The sequence below is a fragment of the Argiope bruennichi genome, chromosome 4 (genome assembly GCF_947563725.1).
Source record: "Argiope bruennichi chromosome 4, qqArgBrue1.1, whole genome shotgun sequence".
In the NCBI taxonomy this organism is placed as follows: Eukaryota; Metazoa; Arthropoda; class Arachnida; order Araneae; family Araneidae; genus Argiope; species Argiope bruennichi.
This window is the reverse complement of record NC_079154.1, coordinates 18,683,970-18,706,027: the sequence shown is the minus strand read 5'-3', so window position 1 is coordinate 18,706,027 and position 22,058 is coordinate 18,683,970. Positions and strand designations below refer to the sequence as shown.

Here is a 22,058-nt window from a genome sequence, read left to right as displayed (position 1 = left end):
TTTTTACCAAACAGTTGAAATAAAAATTTGACACCGAAGGTGAAAATTAATACACAGTATGACATACCAAATTTTATTTATCTCGGTCATAAATTTTTTTTTAATAATTTCTTTTACATGATAATTTACAGTTCAGCAGATAGTTGACGGAGGAGATTCAAAAAATGATACGGACCTACACTAAAAATATTAAAACTGTTTGATCCTTGCTGTATATTTTTTGTAATTATCTTGTTCGCGTGCATTGGAGTAAACAGACTGTTACTGTATGGATTTCATTTAAAATTTTAAAATTTGTTATAAAGGCCGCATACTAAATTTCATTTGTCTAGCTAAAAATAATTTTGAGTTATTGTCTTCATAGAGAGACAGGCAAATTTCTAAATATAAGTTTTTCGGGTTCAGGTTGGTCGAGAAAGTGGAGAGTCATCAGAATATCGTAATCGAATTTGATGACACTATTTTTTGTTTGCTTTGTTTACGAAGGAAGCAAAAAAAAGTGCAAAATTCTCTCTCTCCTTTTACTTAGTAAAGCTTTAAAAGTTTTAAATTCGTATCTTCGTCTAATTTTTTCGAAACAAAGCCAAGTATGTTTTATATAATTGTTAAATATTAAAATATCTGTGAATTTTATTCTGAACAGTTTTTTCTACCTGAGTAAAATACAATAATCCATTTAACCAGTTAACTTCTTTGACGAGTATACTCGTCATGGAAAAAATACAATATTTTGTGTTATGACGAGTTTATAACATCAGGAGTAATAAGTCGTGACATCGCTGAATTTTTGCGATACAATTTAGATACTCATTTTCCAAGGAGGTCGAAACAGTTAACTAGTTGAAACTTTCACTGTCCCATTATTATTCCAGAAGCGGATGCTTTGTTTTAAAATCGGAATTTGTATATTTGTATAAATGAAAAAGAATACTGAAGAATATATTATTAGATATTTTGATACAATAAAATACAATACAATACAAATACAATTCTAAATGCAATTAAAATACAAAACTTTTGCAATTTTTATATAAATATGAAAACCAGAGAAGTCCTTTTTAAAATTTTTGTAGCAAAAATTCTACAGCGATGCACTTCTATGGATTTAAAAATTAGCAAATAATTTAAAGCATAGCATGCAAATTAAAATTTAAAGACCTCTTAAAATAATTTTAAAACATCGTGATTTCTTTCAACATCTTAAAAGTGCAATTAGGATTAGATATTCAAATGAAGTAACAGTCAAACGTCTGATAATAGAAAAATAAATTGTCTACTCGGTTTTTTTTAATAAATTAATCTTTTAATACAAAATTAGAACCCATAGCCTTTCCAGCATCTGTAAATAATATAAAGACTGTATTTGATAATAAAAAATACATATACATAGGCTATATTTAATAATATTTAAGAAATTCACATAATACAAAAGTATAATAAATTTGGAAAGATTTGTCAATATATATTATAAAAATCGTAAAATTTTTATTTTACTGATATCTATAATGATTTGAAAATTTTGCAAGCATAATTTGTCTGCATTATTTGAAAGATTCATTCTAATATTTCATTTTTAAAAAAATTAAAACCACCATTATTAGATATCTCTTTCATGCTTTTAAATAGTAATATTAAAATAACACAATCTTTAATAATATCGAACTAAAAAACTACAATCAAAATTCGGCAATTTCCAGACATATATATATATGAAATGTATAAATTCCTAGAAATCTGACTAATATAAGGTTGAGTAATCTATACATACATCTATATATGGCATTCCAAGAATAACAGATTGCGACATTCCAAGAATGCAAAAATCTTATCTTTTTCCAATAGTTGTGAGATTTCTTAAATTCTGAAAAAGGAATTCTTTCAAAATACTATATATATATATATATTAAATATTTATTAAAAAGCAACATTTTCTGAATATCTGATGAAAACCTAGAAGAATTGCAACAATATAGCAAAGAAACATTTTTCATTACATGTTTAGATGGCGAAATCAAATTTGATTTATTTGTTCTTTGGGCCATTTAGAAGCTACATGGCGGTTAATTTCGCGAATGTCTGGTTTTGAAGCGTGATCAGATTATTTTGTCGTTATCTGAAATACGATTGAAATTTAATAATTAATTAATTGAATGTTACACAGTCATAATAATTCTATACCGTTGCGTTAAAGTTTGGTATTATCAAGAATTTGAGTCTAACTATATTTAAAAAATAACATGTGTCATCTGAATCATGAAACTTCTGAATACCAAACTATTTTTAATGTTTCAAAACTTCATTGATATTAATTAATATCAATTGATTCAATTGATATTATTAATGTCGCAGCTACCTAAATACGTCTATCATGAAAACGTGAAAATAAATATTAAAATCAACGGAACAGCGCATAGTGTTTGTCACTAACTTATTATGCTGTGTTTATACTTGGAATAATTTTTTTTTATCTCAGGAAATGCTTTTTGTTCCACTTTTGGCCGTTATTATGCAAAAGAAAATAAAACCTTTCCAAACTACACTTTAACAATCCTCATGGGCAAAAGCATGGATTTCTAACTGAGTATTGTATATATTGTTACAGAAAACCAACGACAATAAATGGATCCAGTATAATGAGTGTATGTTGAAACAGTCCAAAAGGCTCGATAACAAGGAATGGCATTTATTCAACTCAAAGATACAAACACACAGCCGACAAAACACACAGACATAGTGTACACTAGAACAGAACTCACATGCAACAAATCGGTAGTAAATGATTGTAAAATTGCAACGCAATTTGTTTACGCAACTATTTATGTCCCTCAAACGTCTGCATTTCTCTACTGTCTACTCATTTTGGCTGAACTTGACTAACGACTCACTGCCGACCGGAATGTGCGATCACTCATTCAGCATACGACTCGATGCTGCCTCAATACTTGATTATAATACGCGTCACACAACTAACTAATCGCTTTAAATCCATCCTACTTACTCACTACAGCTGAATCTTCCGGCTTTTAATAGCTTCCGAAGCAGGGAACAGAAACTTCTAAAAGGATCAGCATCGGTCGCGCCTCGATAACCCTATCGTCAGAATCCCTTGAGATTCTGGAATCTTCTATTTCTGGTGGCCAGTTGCCAAATAGTCACCAAACATGGGGGTCATCAATGTGGCATCCGTACAAAATCAATCAGAGCTGTTTATAAATATGTCTTCTTTTCGAAGGAGAGAACTGCATTGAGAAGCAACATTACAAATTCGTAACAATATTTATTAGACAATATGTTAAAAGCAAAATGCAATCTATTTATTAAAATTAGCCACATATATTATTGACTCAAAATCCATTAGTATAATGAAAATAGAACTTCCCCAAATAATTTGAAATTCTACAAAATATTCCAGCATCAGGTTTACAGACTTTTAGCTGTTGGCTGTAACTAAGTCAGAATAGCTTATCAACACTGTATTCGAAATACTTTATTTGATGCTTTAAATGGGGGGTTGCAGCTCAGCGTTTTTTCTCATAGGCTCCTCATTTCACCCATTGATTAAACAAAAGTAAGATGATTAATCTTTCGAACGCAAAATTAGAATATATTCATCTGGCAAATGGAAATGCGTTGTGAAATTTGCGATCCGATCCGCATAGAGCTTGTACTTCCTGCAATATCCACTGAGCCGTATTTCCAACCATAAACGTTTTGGATGCGTACATCTACAATTTGCCTACACACTTACACTCCAGAATGCCTTGTGAATCGTGAGCGTATTCGCGAATTCGAATATTAAGGAGATTGTGCAAGGCTGCAATTTGCGATCTGCATAGTGCTTGTCAGTTCAATCATATCCAATGAGGCGTATTTCCAGCCAAAGACTCTTTCGATTACTGCATTTGCAGCTATCTGACATGTGTACTCTCCAGAGAGCGATCATAAGTCATGGACAAATGATAAGGATCTGAATATTGAGAAGACTGCGACTGACACAGTATATACACATTCTGGTACAAAATAATATAAGTTAAAAACCGCAACTCCCTATGTCAGGATTTCCCGGAACAGCAGCTGAAGGATTCTCAGAAAAAGCAATGCACTATAGTATATGGTGAATCCGTTTACGATGAGGATGATTTGGTTGCTCATATTGTAGTAATTATCTAAGGCATTCAAGGAATGCTCCGTTATCTTTAAAAAGTGTCCTGTTTATGCACTGATAATGTGAGGTTCATTTTTATGTATTTAATTTTTGTTACTGTTAACTATATAACCTCTATTACATTAATAAACCACATATTCATTTCAGTAATCCATTTTTTTTTCAGTTGTTTATACTGCCGTATACAAATGTCATTTTCTATACAATAATGCTCCATTCTAATTGTCCATGTACTCTTACCTCTTTTAGAAATTGATATATCTCTATTTGAGACATCCTGTATTATCTTGTATTAATATTATCTTAATGAATAAAGTTTCTGGCATTGATAAAAAACAGTATCAATTAGTACAAAGTTTAACTACATCCCATATCGCCGAGATGCCTAATAACAAAATAAACGGAAAAATCCCGAAACTTTATCGCATACTCTCTAAATTTTGTTATTCTTCCCTTCCAATCACACAAAGATATGAACCTTGGGCAAAACGAGGAAAGCCTCCAGTGCTCAGATTTTTATTTTCAAACTTTTCACTCATAAGAGTAGTGTACTTCGTAGTACAGTATAGAAAATAATAATTTTGTAATAATATAATCATTGACGACTTTTAGTATTGATCGCTGCCATTGGCGAATAATATTTATGAAAGAGTCTACTATCAGACGATATTTTTTTAGATTAATCGTTGGTCTACAGTTAAAATATAATTACTAGAAAAACGATAATACATTTTTGTCGACTCTTTTAAAACCGATTGAAGCGAAAACATGACACAGAACGACAACTGTAAACACAAAATCGCATAACAACTTCATTTACTTAAGAGATTATTTTTTTTATTACCGCGTTGCATGCATTTGAAAGTACAAACTGGCAGGCACTGAACCCTTTACCAGATTCAGTTCAAAGTATGATAAGAATCTACATTTTATTAAGTTTGTTTACCAAATTTTATCTATCTGGTTCTCTGTTTTTGTATTTCCTGTGATTACTAGTACTCTGACTGTCGGATAGACAGATTTCCTCTGAATGAATTTCTTTCAACATATAATGGACGTATTAATCTGATATCAAATTTCACAAGTACAATTCAAAGAGATTTTTGCGTTGTCATGTTCACAGACATAGAAACATAATTCCACAAATATGCTTTCCCGATTCAGGAAAGTCTGAAACTCAGAGATTTCTTAAAATCTCGAGTTCTAGTCGTTCTGACGATTACGATGTTTTCTCTTTGTATATTCTGTATGCAAGAAAGTAACTTGCTGACGACATTTGAATTCTAATAAAAGAAACATAAATATGTTACCAAAGAAAAAAACATGAATGAATTAAAGATAAGTAATTGCTTCAAGCAGCACAAGACTTTTTCTCACCACATTCATATTTAAACTGGCACTGATCACTTTACGCTCATGGGAAATTCAATGGACCTTATATTTGTCTTAATTCTTGAAAAACACTGTGAATGTAATGTAATGTCAATTTTTTTCATGTACTTTTAGTTAAAATGAGATGTGCTGATCATTTTTGGATTCTAAAACCCTCAGTGCTTTTGCTTATGCGTCTGGAAGAATTGTTTTTTTTAAAAAGGGGGTGAAAGGTGGAGATGTTTATGTTTAGCAAAAGGGTAAACTCAGATTATTTATGGAAGTAAAGACAGAATAACCTCTCATCTTTCTGCGTACCACCCTCCACCCCTTTGAGAAGTGCCGGTGTCTAAAAGTGCTAGTCTTGAAATCCTGAAATAGCTGTGGTTAGTACTGAGTTTTCATCTTTCCACAGGTATTCTGGGTTTCAGTGTGATGATCGACGACCAGGGGGATGCGGAGGGCAACTACACAGTGATGGCCCTGGTGGAAGACGATGAAGAGCCGCCTACGCAGAGGATGAAACCCGTCGCCCGGTTTACCTATCAGGAATCGAAAGACCTGCCGGTAAGTCAATTCTTTCGTTCATTTCAACAGCAGAAATTTGATATCATTTTACAAAGCATTTGGGCTACATGCGGGATAATGATAAAATGATCATCAGATTTCGTAATAGGGCAGGGTCTTTAACGATTTGACCAACTGTCCATTAGGGCTAGAAATCTATTTATTCTCCGTTCAATTAAGTGACATAACTATATAAAGTAGGCATGGTATATAGCTTGGGTGGCATTATTAGAAAACACAAAATTCGATTTAAGAGTTAAAAAGAGCTACATTGTTTGAATTTTTATGCGAAGTTATTCAAAGGAGAAATCTTCTGATGGTAATTGTCAAAAACTTCAATTTCGAGATTTTAATGATATTTCACAGACTCGATTTAAACTTCCCTTAATCCAAAAAAGTAAGCGGTTTCAAAATGATGTCAGTCTGTCAATCAGTGAACGTGACAGCTCAAAAATGCGGATAAAAATGTCTTATAAAATTTTAACAACATCGATGAAGTCTGTCTATCGGTCTTTTCACTCGTGTATTTGTGTAAATGACAGTTCAAATAAAAACTGTTAGAAGTATTAAATTGAATCATTGGTTTCATCATCAGGAATATGGATCTATATCAAACTTTTATTTCAATCATACAAAAGATTGTAGTCTAAATCGGTCTCTTCATTATATAGCAAAACATTAAAGAACCCTATGCAGTGTTAGTAAGTGAAAAAACCGAATTTCTTGGGAAGAGGAAAGGGTTTAATTCTAAATCCTTACATTCTTAACAATTAAAAATAAATATTGATTAAAATTGCTTTCAGTGGACCCTTTATTCTTAAACCCAAGCCTTTTCATAACGGTATAACTTTAAATATATAAATTATACTTTTCAAGGCTATGAAGGGGAGTGAAGAGGGAGTTTAATGATAATTTTTCCCTCTTTTCGCTTCTCCTAAGACAACAACCAGAAGAAATTAAAACTCATTTACACATGAAGCAGTATAAGAAAAGAAAAAAAAAATATTTTATCTGTCACATTTCTCAAAATAGGGCTATGAAAAGGCAAGTTTCTTATATATAAGAATATGCGAAATCTTCATCGTTTATTTCAATGCTGTTAGCAGTCCGGAAGAATTTCAATGCTGTTAGCATTCCGAAAGAAAATACGAAGCAGATTAAGCTGGTATCTGATTTTATACAATGGTTTCACCAATTCAGGAACATTAGTTGATTGGGTAAGTGCCGAAGACCAAATGTTTCATAAGAATGTAGTGAATAAAATTATAAGAACTTTCCATATTTTGTCATTGGAAATCGCCCTATTGAATTATTTATGAAGATATTCTACAACCAATCATTTGTATGATTTTAAAATGTTCACGTCTGAATCAACAGCATACAATGAGATCAATAAATAAAACTCTTAAAAATAAGATGCTTCAACAACGCCGGGAATAACTTTATTCTGCTAACTAATAACAGAATAAATGTGTGTCTCTTAACGATAGAGAAATAGAAGAACATTCATAGTGTTACGAATCTGTGATGCTGCTTCCCAGCATAGCTGGTTCCATAGGAGGTCCCAGAGCTTGGCGACCATTTGGCGACTTGGCGAAGAATTTGGCGCCAAAATAGATTATACCCGAAACATCGAGAATTTTCCCGATCCGTCCAGTAGGAACCGAGTTACGCCTCGAACGTTCCTGATTGGTTGAGAGGCTTCTAGCACCGCCTCCTGAAACCTATAAAAGGAGCAGCCTGCAACTGCCGCGGGGGTCGTGAACCAGATCGGAGAGAGTAGTGGTGAATTGAGTAGTAGTCGTGGACCAGTGGAGTCGAAGAGTAGTCGGGATCTACGGCAAAGAACTGACCTTCCAGAGATAAGCGGAGCAGCGACGGAGTGAAGCTAGTGTTGAACTAAGTCGTGTGCTACTGTCTGCAGTAGAATCTGTTGTATGCTGCAAATCTCGGCTGAAGATAATCGTCTTCTGTGCTGTATATAGTTGTCGTCTTTGTGCTGTCCTGTGTGTCTTCGTGTAGATAAACGTCGTTGTTTTATTTTCTACTGCCGCCTGGTGATTGAGCGTTCTTCACACCATATAACTTCCACTATCCAAACGAACCCCGAAAATTTCGTAACAGTAGGTTTTCGAAAAAAAATTAAAGTTTCTCGTTTTATGAAGTATCGTTTATTTTCATAGCTGTATTACTTTTTTGAAATATGGTTACTTCATACTCGGTGATTTATCGTTTTATTTCGCTAATTTATCGTTTACAAAGTATGCACGAAGAAAACATTGTTATCAGTAGACTATTATACTTTGATGTGCCAATAAATTTCAGCGTTTTAAACTTCCTTGTGTCGAAACGAATCGTTTTTGGAATTGTATCTGAGTGGTTTCATATCTTTTTTCGTCTATGGTAACGCAATAACTCAAAATTCTAATGATCTGTATTCTATCAGCACAAAATGCACAAAAGTATTTATTGCTTTAAAAAATATACTGTGCTTAGAATATCAATCAACATCTCCAGATATATCGTACTATATATCTTGTGCTAACAGAAGACATATGAAATTTATCGCTTCTCCCCTTTAACTGTAGTTGTAGTTTTACATCAAATTTTGAAGGAAAAAAACGATTATTACAAAATATATATTTTAAAAACACATATTTGAATTCATTCGTAATGGTGTGAAGCTAACAATAATTTGCGGGAGTCGTTTTCCTGAAATTATTTCCAAGAAAATTTTTTATCCATCTCCTTCCACATAAAATTGTGAACTCTGGGAAATACTTTGCAAGGCACTAATGAACAATAGTTACGAAATTCAGATCTTTGACATTTTTACTGAATCCATCGTGAGAATATGAATTTTGGTCGCCTTTTTACCAACCGATTGACACAGAAATTTGAAACAGAGCTGTGGTTGTTGTCAAAAGATATCAAATCTAATTGCATTGATTTCAATTCTCTCCTAAACGAATTATTGCGTTTACATACAGTGGCTCCCAAAATTGAGTATACACTATACTCTTTCTCCTTTAATTTTATTGTTTTTGATCTTAACATTCCTATTTATGGCTAATATTTATAAGAACGATAAAATATACATTAACAAATGTATTAGGCTAAAAAACAAAAATGAGGAATCAATAATATTTTTATTACGGTAATTTTTATGTCAAAGTTGGAAATTCCAAAGTCACAAAATCGAGTATACATCTAACAAAATCTGTCAACAAAAAGAGAAAAAGGTAAATTAATATTTTGTTGCATATCCTTTTGCATTTAGAACAGCTTGTAAACGGTGTGGCATTGAGTTGACAAGAGTTTGAGTTGTTTCGCCGGATATTTTCGACCATTCTTCTTGTAATACTCTTTTCAAGTGTTCCTTGCACCTAATATTGAGTTTTTGAATTGATTTTCCTAATTGTGCCCACAAATTTTCAGTCACATTGAGATCTGGAGATTGAGGAGGGGTGTGTAATTGCATTTTACAATTATACAACAACCATAACTTAATTATTTTAACTGTATGTTTCGGGTCATTATTTTGTTGAAACAGAAAACTTGACCCTAAACCGAAATTCTGGGCACTTTGTTTTAAACTGTTCTTCAGCATATCCAAATATTTAATTTTGTCCATGATTCCATCAATGAAAAATAAATTTCTCACTCCTTTTGCTGATTGGTATTTTTAGGAAGAAGTTCAGAATTGGGCTTTCTCCAAACATAACATCGACCATCACTACCAAAAACATTGAACTTACTTTCGTCACTGAATATTACTTGATTCCAGAAGTCAGGAGGCTTTGAAATATGACTTTTAGCAAATGAAATTCTTTTCTCTCGATTTACTTTTGAAATGAATGGTTTTGTTATGGCTACGCGACCATTATAATTTGCTTTTCGGATTACTCTTCGAATTATTTCTGCAGAAACATACATTCCACTTGTTCTCGAAGTAGATGTATCAATTTTTGTAGCACTCACCTTAGGATTGTTTGCTACCTCTCGAATAACTCTGCTCTTGGCCGTGGCACTGAGGATTTATTTTCTTCCTCTTCCAAGTTTATTAGCAATTTGCCCATACATTTTATACTTCTGGATAATTTTTGAATGCATCCTGAACTGCGTTGAATTTCCCTTGCAATTTCTCGTATTGATTTACCATCTTCAGAAAATCGAATAACAAGTTTCCGAATTTCAACATTTCTTTCATTTCTGGAGCTCATTATGATGACCAAGACGTTTGTTTTCGCTTGGAAATCAATGATTGCTAATTAAAGTAACAAAACTGTTTTACTTATTCATTTGGAAATAAATAATGGTTGTCAAGTCGCATATTTTATAAGGTGTATACTCAATTTTGTGACTTTGGAATTTGCAACTTTGACATAAAAATGACTGTAATAAAAATATTATTGATTCCTCCGTTTTGTTTCTTAGCCTAATACTTTTGTTAATGCATATTTTGTCGTTCTTATAAATATTAGCCATAAATAGGAATGTTAAGATCAAAAAGAATAAAATTAAAGAAAAAAGAGTATAGTGTATGCTCAATTTTGGGAGCCACTGTATGTGCGAAAGTACAAGCCGACAAACGATTAATCGTTTGACAGATTTAATTCAGAATTTGAAAGGAATGTGTATTTTAGAATGCTAAACCTCTATGCCAAATTTTACTTGCCTGCCTTTTGTAATAAAGGATTTCACTTGTATTTGAAAAGTTAGATAGGCAGACTACCTGTAAATGGATTTCTTTCAAAATCTAATATAAATCTAAAAAATTTGGTTTTAAGTCCATATACCTAATTTCATTGCTCTTGTTCCTTATATTATTGAGTTATCATGTTCAAAGATAGGCAGATATAATGCTAAAAATCTGCTTCACGGACTCAGAAGTGTGTGGTACGGGAAGATTCGTTGAAATCTCGAGTTTTCTTTCTTTCTTTATTTATTTTTAATGATTATAATCCTTCATATAAGTGAAAGCAGAAACGACTCAGACACAAAAATGATATATACGCTGTCACTCTAGCTCAATAAAATATTGTATATACGCTTAATTATTTTATTTATTTTCTAACTCACGCTATTGAATATTATTAGTGGCATTTTTAACTATAAATTTTATCTGCATTTAACTATAAATTTTATTTTTAGTTATAAACAGTATCTACTTGTTAGCGCTCCACCCCAGAAAACATTATATTAAGTGCAGTTACTTATGTAAAAATGATCCTGGAAACCCACTTATGTTAAAGCCCTTAATATGAATGTCAACATTAGATATGCCAATTTTTATGACGACCAAAGAGACGTTTCCATCAGTTTTTATGCTCCAAAGTTATCACCATAAAACATCGAAATGACGATACCCAAAAGACACGATGGCAATCATAAACAAACAACAGTAAAGTTAATTTAAAAAATTTTAAGAACCTTTTTTATGGATGTCAATCTAGAAAATTTGAGTGCATAACACTTAATCGAAATTATTTTCGATTCATAAATGATGTTCTTAATTGAATAATATGAAAAATTAGCGATAAAATCATGCCCATATTTTGTAGTTGATTATGTTTGTTTTTTTACAAGCTTACAAGTTCCTAACTGTGGAGAACGTTCTTATGAGAGTCGGATGTTAAGACGTTTTATTCAAAATTTTTCGGTAGAATTATTTTAAAAAGATTTTAAAAATTGAATATTATAAATAGAGAAATTACGGAATTATTGGAATTGAAATGTTGTGCTGATTACCCTGTGGTAGACTCACTATAATATTATGAGCTTGTCCTGAAATCAATGACGGATTATCTACTGGCGTAGTAAAGCTGTAGCACCCCACCTCCCCTGAAGTTATTTTTAAAGTAATATTTATGTTTTTTACATAACATATTTTTTTTAATTTTCCATTTTAACCCTTTCTAAGGCCGTGGGAAGTATGCTTCCCACCAAATTTATCAATCTTTGTATGAAATTATGTAGGTTGGCATAAGTTCTGACACATTTTTTTGGAAAGACAGAAACTTAGATACTTCAGTTCTTTATCTCACACAAACTGATGTGCCTTGGTTTGTCACTTAATTATTAATTAACGAAATTAATGAATTAATCAAATTAAATTTATCTAATAAGCTAAATGAATCCCTTTTCTTATTCTAATTTCAAGACTAAAAATATTTTAACATAATATTACTGGAAAAACAATGGCCCTTTAAAGGGTTAAAAATTCCAATGATCTTAGCTGGTTTTCCCATTCTGAAAGTTTGGAAGTCAGAGAAAATGGGAAAAAAGGCAATTAAAATGTGAAAAGGAAACAGAAAAGGTAAAGAAACGCAAGTCGGGATTATCAGAGAGAAGTCCATAAAATCCTCTGCTCATGCAGAACAGAACGCGGTCTCATACCCCCGTATCCGTAATCATTCTGGTCACTGAACAGTTTGATATGCAAGTCACGGGAGTTTTATTAAAGAGCAGGACGTTTACAAAAGATCGAACAGAAATAAGTATGTACAGAATTTACAATCATATAAAAAATTATAGAAATATGAAACCTATTACACGGGTTTCTACTTTGAAACAGGATAAAAAAGTTATTTGGAGTAATAATATGCGGAAGGTTATTATGATGCGGAAGGTTAAAAAAACACATGAATTCTGTGATTATAACATAGATGAAGATGCACTAAAAAATATCTAACAAAAAATAGTTTGATTAATGGTTACAAGGGAAACTCTATTAAAAAACTTACGGATACACATTAATGTGAAAAAAATTGTGATACTGTTTTTTTTAGTAATTGAATGATTAATAAAGAAACCAAAAGCAACTCTTCCTCATTTTGAATTTAGAGACATTAGAACTGCTGTCATACCAGCCTGTATTTGGTGCGAGTCGAACTAACGAACTAATGCCGAATTTTTTTCCCTTGCTCATATCCGAACACCATCTTAGTTCTCATTTTTTTTTTTTTTTACTTTATTTCATTGGATGAGTTTTAGCCTCAATTCTTGCTATTCGGACAGAAATACATTTGATTTATTGGATATTAATATCTTTTGTCGCATATCATTCTTCGAAAAAGTAACTTTCTAAAATGTAATTTAAATGAAACTTTTTAGGAGGCAGTATTAATTTTAAGAAAGTATTATTGTTCTAAAAATGATGAAGTTAGTAGATCATTTAATACGTATCTTAAATGATATTCATTTTTTAGGCAAGAATTATAAAACTTGCTGGACGGTGATAGAAGTAAGTACATGGAATTTTGATACATTTATCTGCTGAATGATCACTTCAACATTCACATAATTTTCTATTGCCAAAAACCACATGAAATTTATATTACATTTTAATATTTTTGAAATGTAACAAATTTCGTATCTAGATTTGAAATTAAAAATCTTGGGCGACGTAAGGATTTTTTTTTAATTTGCAGTCTCTTGTTAGATATCTCTTAGCGCACTGCTTTCTGAACTGACTAAACTCTCCTGCCGGAAATATGAGACAATTTAAATGTTTATTTTATAAGAAGAATGTGAGAGAATTTCATATATTAACGTGAAATGGAATTCAATGACTAGGATTCGATTCGATAGCATCACGAATTGTTTTCTTTTAATCCCGAAATCATTATTCTTCCACCAATGTGCGCAGTTTTGTACTTTTATTACTGAATTTAACACTGAGACACTACACAAAAACGACAAATATTTACAGCCGAGACGAACACGGGACAGCACACTACAACAAACAGTACCCACAGAATTCAGCAGGAGAGGGAATCCTCGGAGCTTCGATCTACGGTCTCTCCAAACGGCTGAACTTCTCCACTGTCTCCTCGCTTTAACTGTGTCCAACTGTCAACTCACTACCACACGACTGGCTACTCCACACACAACTTGATGCTGCTTTCCATAATAAACGTCACAGGACTCGGCACACAGCTCAGTTCAGCAATAGCTTGGGCTCCACAGACGCTGGCACTCCGCCGTTGCATCGCTATCCTCTCGAAGACTCGTTACTTGTCTACGACTCCTATTACGATTTAATTCACGACTCCTTGCAGCTTGAGACTGCCAGCCTTTTATAGTTCCCGGGAAGCGGAAAGAGAAGGTTCTGAGCGCATCTTAGTTCCTATTGGATGGATCGTTAAAATGCTCGAAGTTTCCAGCAGTATCTATTTCGTCGCCAAATGGTTGCCAAGCTCTGGGATTACTGGCTCGGCACCCGAACAGCATCCAGTACAGATGATTGTAAATCGGTCTTTCCGGTGATAGAACTAATCGTGCTAGGAAGCAGTATTACAGATTTGTAACAATACTATCTCTGCAGTGGACATATGTGAACTTCTTGCGCCATCAAATGACCCTCTCAAACCGTCAAACGTTGAATCAAATCCAATTGCATCAAACATTCACCACATTATAACCTCTGCAACTTGCGAATCATTCGATTGAAACGTTGGGTCCAAACGTTTGAATCATGGATCAACGTATCGTGTAGTGCTGGCAAAAATTAATCTATTGCTTGGCATATTGTGACATATGTGGAAAAATATCTAATTTTTGATGTTTACTTATCTTTACTATTTTTAGTTAGTGAAAAAGGAGCGTCCCATCAACTGGATTTCAGGAACACCTCCGAAAAGCGAGCCACAATGTGGCTTCACGGGAGAAAAGTGCGAGACGAAACCGGGTATGTAACACGCGTGCGAAACAATGTGTGGTGAATAGTGCTGTTTTGTCTCATTTTAGAAGCTTAATTCCTATTTTCTTTTTTAGAATGGAAAATGATATCAATTTACATAGTGTGCTTTGCTATCAGTGTTGGTGCTGCAATGTTCACGTTTCGGTAATAAATGATTTGTTTTTATTGTTCTATCGACCCTATTTAGATTGATATTTAAAGTTAATAAGCCGCCTTTGGCGACCAGTTTGTTCGCCCAGATTATTGACCTTTTAAGTTGTTAAATGATTTATGGAATGCATTAAAAAGGCTTTTTTCTTTGTTATTTGGTATGACTGTAAAACATGAATTCAATTGAATCAGCTTACTACAAATTAAAATATGTATATATTACGAAATAAAAGCGGAGGTGGAAATCCTACAGAAGAATTAAGGAATTAAAACATTGTTCCATATCAAACTCAATTTAAAATATTACTAAAATGTAAGGAAAAATTCTACAGAAATGAAATAGATATCATTAAAAGATATAATACAAAGATTATTTTTGTACCATAATTGTTTTGTAAGATATGGGCATCAGTTTTTGTCGGTAAGTCATTATTAATCCCTATTTGGCCACTTGGCGCTTTTTTTTTTTTTTGGCGCTCGATTAAAACTTTGGGCTTGTAACCTATTTTTTGATTTCTTCCATATCATCGTTCTTTTGATTGAATGTACTCTTTGGTGACACGGCAAGTCATCACCAGAAAATTTCTAATAATATTTTGAAACACCATTAATTAGCTGGGAGAAACTATGAATTCAGTGAAGCTGTAAAAACATTCATTGAAACACTCTGAAATTCATACGAAGGTTCATTTACATTTGACTGTTGCCATTCAACAATTCGACAATATGTAATAAAAGCTGGTACTTTTTGGTTAGCCAGACGCAAGCGAAAGATTGTCAAATAATTTAGATCTGTGCCAAAACACGTCGCCAAGGCTCGCGTCAACTTGTATACAAACCTAATGCTACAACTGCTTTTGGCGAAGTAGTTTTAAGTCTAAATTATTTGGAGATTCTTCACTTACGCCAGCTAACCAAAAAGTACCTAAGAGTGATTTGTGTCCTCCCGCTTACGTTACCGTTTTATATATATAGCTTTAATAGAGAAACTATATGTATATACATATGATGTGGTGAATTTTTCTCGTAGAAAATAAAATATACAAGTCAGCTTTAAAAATATACAAAAAAATTTATAAAATGGTAATAAACCCTAAACAAATGATTTACGTCATAGAACACGTAGTCTGAAAGGGACTGTAACGATGATAGTAGTGAAAATAATAATAATAGTGAAAATGATAATAGTGAAATGAAAATAATAATAATAATAATATAATAGTGAAAATGATGTCAAAGATTCCGCATAAAACAAGGTAAACATAATCAAATAAAAAAGCTTAAAAAATTTGAAAATTCCTTATATTTGAAAAGTTTAATGATGCTAACATTTATGGTTAAAGAAAGATATAATATTGTGAAGTATGCAATAATTTGATTCGAAATTATATTTTCAGCCATTATCGATATGAGCAGAAGTTAGCTGGTCTTCTGTGGAAAGTTGAAATGAAAGACCTCGTACTTCTCAGGTCAGATCACGATGGTGCGTTTCAAAAGTTCAGGAACAATCTCTATGTAAGTGACTTTAAGAAATAATCAAAATATGTAATCACTGGGAATTTATTAATAACCAGTGAGGCAGGGTTTCCATTTAAAAATTCAATGTAGACATTGCATCTAATTTTATTTCTATATCTAAAATATTAGATTCATTCTATAAGTTCTGAAATGAATGAGCAGCATGGATGAAAAAATAATAAAACAATTAGTTTTTATACGCATTTTTATAATCTATTAAAATATTTTTTTATTTTAATTATTTATTATTGTTAGCTTATGGAAGTATTGTGTAATAAGTATATCTTCTGTATATAATAGTACATCATAAGTATGGAGGAACCATTGTAATCATCGAAAAATTCGAATACACGAATCTTTACGTTTCAGACTCTCTTGGCTCGAAAAGACACATTTTTGGCATTATGTCTGTCTGTCTATGAGCACGATAACTCAAAAAAAGCTTTGAACTATGCGGATGGAATTTAAAATAGGAATTTCTAACCAAATCTGCAAATTTTTATCAAATTTTGAACGAAATCCTTTTACAAGAAGGCTGACTGACTAAATGTTCTACTACAAGTGAACTCGATCCTGCGAAACCCAAAGAGAATTTGGTGCACATGTTTAGAAATTAAAATATATATAAAAAAAGCAACTTCCCAGCTAAATCCGTCTAACGGTTGACCGTCTGCAGGTCTGTGCTTTCACATGCAAGTAGATACAATTACTTATAAATGCTAGAATTTAATCAATGAAATTCTGTATATTATTTTGTGACTACAATTGTAGTTTTGTATCGACGTTTAGTGTCAATCGGCCTGAAAAAAAGCGTCCAAGATCCATATTCTCACGATAGATTCAGTAAAAATAATTCAGTAAAACTCGGATTCTTGCAAAATATTTTTATATTTCGTTACTATCATTCACAATATCATGAAAGATAGTCTTTCCCTTTTTCAGTGCCCTCAATTATATGTGGTGGAACGAGAATAGACCTTTATTCGAGTGTATGCGAGAGATTATTTCCACTGTTTTTAACCGTGATACTTTTGCGAATATTACGATCTCTATTTCTCTATTCGTATTAAATAAAGATTTAAATAATTTTTCTACCACTATTTTTATTTCTGCATTTTAAACGATACCACATGTGAAAAATTATCCAAAGTAATACAAAACATTTAATAAAAAAATTTCTGCATAAATTATTGAAATTTGGTTTCCGAGATGCATTGAATCACCAAATTTCGCGACTATAATTACGATGAATTTGTCTGTATATCGCAAGCACACACCCACACAAGCACTTAATGTTCTAAATATAGATTGTTCTTTGGCTCACACTGCTTCCCAACTTCTTCATTCTCACTGCATTTCCAATATTCACTTCTATTTCATACAAAACTGTAAAACCTGGGAAGGAACCTAAAAAATGGTTTTCCTATAAAGTGAAATCCTTCCACTCCATTTCAGGAAATGGAGACGAGCAAGACGGATAGCGAAGTGCCATCCCTCATGGACGATCCCGTGACAGGCCGGACGCAGTCCAGGGTTGGCTTCTACAAAGGGAACGCCGTCTTCATTTATCACGTGTACAAGAAGAGCATCGACCTCACCAGGAGCCTCAGGAAAGAGATGATACAGGTGATTGGAAGGGAATGTTGGGTAGTACTATGCTTCTCCCGCTCCTTTATGGTATTCGTATGAATGATGGGGTGACTTTCCTTTACTAAACAATACCTCTGCGAAATAGGAATGCATAAAACAGGCATGAATATACAATATTTCGCATCGGAAAATTCTTTCTGGTCGCAAATATTTTGCATTCATCCGTTCTGATTAAAAAGCACTTGTGTCGTTATAGTCTATTTTTCTAAAATCTTTCAATTAAATTGTCTACCATTTGTTAAAGAGACCTACTTCTGATTGCTTGTTTCAGGACTAGTGGTAATTGTAGCCTAAAACTTATCGAAGTAAATCCACAACTCACACCAGCCTCTTCACCCACTGAGTCTCGAGTATTTAACGGATAGAAGTAACTATGCAAAAGCAGCCATTTTTTTAATGTAATATTCTTGAATATCATAGTTTCACTCATTTTAAAACGAGTACCTGGAAAAACGAGCTTCACTCTACCATTGTTATTTTTTTTCAATCCCTACTATTAGTTCACACTCTCCCTATATATATTTATATATCTTGTTCAAATTTTCAATCGTTAATAAAATATTTTTTATTCATCCTCTCAAGTTCAAATACATTTTTTTAACTTGTAGTGGATGACACTTGATGTTAATTCAATTTTTTCAAATATTAATTCATTAATTATTAAATTTAATTCATTTTTAATACTTTAAATAGAGTTTTAGCAGTTTGTAATGGAAACTGAAATCAATAGGCAGTTGCTTAATCGATAAAATGCAAATATTTCAGTATTTTTCGCGTGACGGTGAAGAATGCGAGTTCAGTTCTTGCGAAAGTAGGAATTGACTTTAAAAAAATTTGTATTACTTGTTTTGTATGAAATCGTAAATAAAATCCTATCTTCTTGCTCGTTTAATGTTATAACCGAAATTCAGTTGAATTGCAAATTCGGAATCGAACATAAGAGGGAGTCCGAAGCCCTGGAGTAATAGAATAAGAGGGAATACATGGGAGTCCGAAGCCCTAATCACTACTCCTTCTTTGATACGCTTATGCAACTTATGCATAGCCACATTTTGCGCAAAGTCAAGTTTTTTTTTCCAGGAAAGATACATATATAGATAAACTTAAAAAGCAAAATATCTCAATATAAAATTGATCCAAATCTTTAGAGCCGTTACCGAGATACACGATATAAATTTATGTATATGCAAGAATTGCTCGTTTAAAGTTATAAGATGGAATAAGATTTGTGAGTTATAAAATATATTTCTCGCCTATGAATAGCAATGAAAAGAATGTCCTTATTATATGCAATTCTTTCTTTTTATTATAAAATGCATTATATTTAGTCACTCTAACCGGTGGAATCGAATCGTTGTAGGTTCCTAAATACCAAATTTCTTCGAAAATTGAACCAAATAGAAAACAAATCCGAGCATGATTTTTCAAGATTCTCGATTGTGCAATAATAGTTACCTTCTCACCAGCTTCCAGAATAAAACCATATGCAAAAATAGATATCGGATATAAAAGAGGAATTGCAGACAACTCTCAGAGTGAGAATCTTGCAACTTTCTATAAAGGAAAGTTGGGTCTCAAAATCGTCCGAAAATGGCGATAACCTTAGCCAATAGATAAAAGAAGGAAATGCTAAAACGAATAAGTTCGAATTTTGTCAGGAACCATTACTTCCCGAGATGAAAGACATTGTATGTATTGTTGACAGAAGAGCAAAGTGGTTCTGAGAGCATATATTTGACCACACGCTACACCACAAATGGCACCACAGTTAAATGTATCAGCACTCGAATTCAGAACATCACAGCATTAGATCTATCTCTTCATCGATAAGAATTACGATTCTTTCATGTGAATAAATGTAAATTGTGCATAAGTAAAAATCTATTGAAAAATGCGTCTTTTGAAGAAAAAATTAATAATAGATGGATTTATTTTTTGTAGAGAAACAGGGCATTATATAAATTCTATTTAAACATTAGTAAGAAAAATATTTAACACGTTAAGCGCCAAGACTATTGTGGCAACTTTTCTGTCTATCTCAGGATTTCCGATTTCTTTGATACGCTGACTACCTGATGTCTATGTAAAGCTCTGATAAAACTGCATGAATTAAAGTGCATAATCTTATCATCATAAAAATTTACAAAGAAAATATATGGATTAGTCTTAAATATTTCTTTTAAAAGTTACTTACTGTGTTCTTTTATCATTTTATACATTTGCTCTTGGAAGTTCGCAAGAGTTTTGCATTTTTTACTATTAAATGAACTGTTATAATTTGGCTTGTTTTATCTAAAATATTATCATCATTGTTTTGAATGATGCTTGGAATACATTTGCCCATGATTTCCATATTGGCCCACCATGAGCCTGACACCCAATCGGATAGGCTGAATTAGTGTGGTGCTAAATTTTAAAAAAAAATGACTAATGCTGTCTGGACGAAAATCGTATTGTCAGTCAATAGTGACAGATATGGCCTGAACAAAAAAGTACAAAGTCAATCACCAGTAACTGACGAGAATACATTGAAAATATATTATCAATCACCCTTAACTGTTCGGGCGGAAATTTCAGTATCATCATCGGTATCTGGCATGGTGTTTAACATGTTAATCTCATGTTTTTACTTGATTTTTTTAGATCCGAGAAATGCGGCACGAAAACATCAATCCCTTTATCGGCGCTTGCGTGGATCCTCCCAACATATGTATCTTGACTCTATTCAGCACAAGAGGAAGTTTGCAAGTAAATCCATTATCCGTTATTACTTCCTTTCATACTTTGTCATTTTTTATTAGAACATATTCATATTTTTCTTGCGATTTTCTCTTTTTTATCATGCTAGGAAGGCTTTCCTAGAAATGACATGTTAATATTATAGTACACAACAATCCAGAATAAATTATTGTCCTGGACGCCGAAATGTTCAGAAATAAATTTCTCCAGGATAGTTCCATAGAATAAAAATAGAGCATAAGCACATCAATATCGTTTTTCTATTTTTCTGAATTGCTATAATAGTAAATCATTTTAATAAAATCATTGGTGGAAATCACTACAGTTCATCTAGGTATAATAAATGAATATATGATTTTCGAACTTCAAAAAGCAGTAAAATAATAAATATAAATTTAAGATCATGTAAACAAAATAACGGCAAATAATTTTCTGGGTTGATTTATTTCACATTATTTTCGAAATATTTCAATAAAATGATTGCGAAAATTTCTACTTAAATTTACAAAAGTTTATTTATTTATGACAAGATTTATATGTTTTTTACCCATTAGCAAAATATCGGAATTTTACTTCCCTATTTAATTAACGAAACTAAAGTTTGAATTAATTATGACGATATTTATTTGTTTTCTGTTCATTAATAAATATAGAAATGTTCCTTTCTTATCTAATTAATAAAATTAAAGCTTGATTTAATTATGACAAGTTTTATATGTTTCAGAGCATTAACAACATATCAGAAATTTATTTTTTATTTAATTAATAAAATTTAATTGCTTCAGTATTTTTTATAATAAAAAAAGCATAAAAAAAACTAACTTGTTTGACAAAGTAAATATTTTAAATTATTCTTTCATTCTTTGAATGAATATCAAACTTTTACAGGATGTACTGAAGAATACGGACCTGCATCTGGATACGATGTTCATAGCTTCTCTGGTCGCAGATCTTGTCAAGGTAAGGAATAGTAAGTAGCGTCAGATGAGCGCTTTTCTTCTCATTACATAAAATGAATGGTGTGCATAAAAAGAATTCAGTTTTTAAGCTGCTAGATATACCGGTACTGTGACTTCCACGCAAAGAGAGTAATTCTAATTTTCCGATACAAATAAACAATACGAAACCTCTTTTATCCGTCCAAATGATTAGCAATTTAATCAGTGTGGATTCTTCTAAACAGTGTGAATTCTT

At 32.2% G+C, this 22,058-nt stretch overlaps 1 protein-coding gene across 1 annotated transcript in view; it reads left to right on the top strand.

Annotated features, from left to right (window-relative positions):
* LOC129965696 (guanylate cyclase 32E-like) overlaps positions 1-22,058 on the top strand; it is a 230,856-nt gene that overhangs the window by 171,727 nt on the left and 37,071 nt on the right. Inside the window, exons 8-14 of the mRNA XM_056079805.1 lie at positions 5,952-6,103; positions 14,696-14,795; positions 14,882-14,951; positions 16,355-16,472; positions 17,931-18,101; positions 20,769-20,873; positions 21,753-21,824. Of these exons, the coding sequence (XP_055935780.1) occupies positions 5,952-6,103; positions 14,696-14,795; positions 14,882-14,951; positions 16,355-16,472; positions 17,931-18,101; positions 20,769-20,873; positions 21,753-21,824 (788 nt within the window). The remainder of the gene's footprint in view (positions 1-5,951; positions 6,104-14,695; positions 14,796-14,881; positions 14,952-16,354; positions 16,473-17,930; positions 18,102-20,768; positions 20,874-21,752; positions 21,825-22,058) is intronic.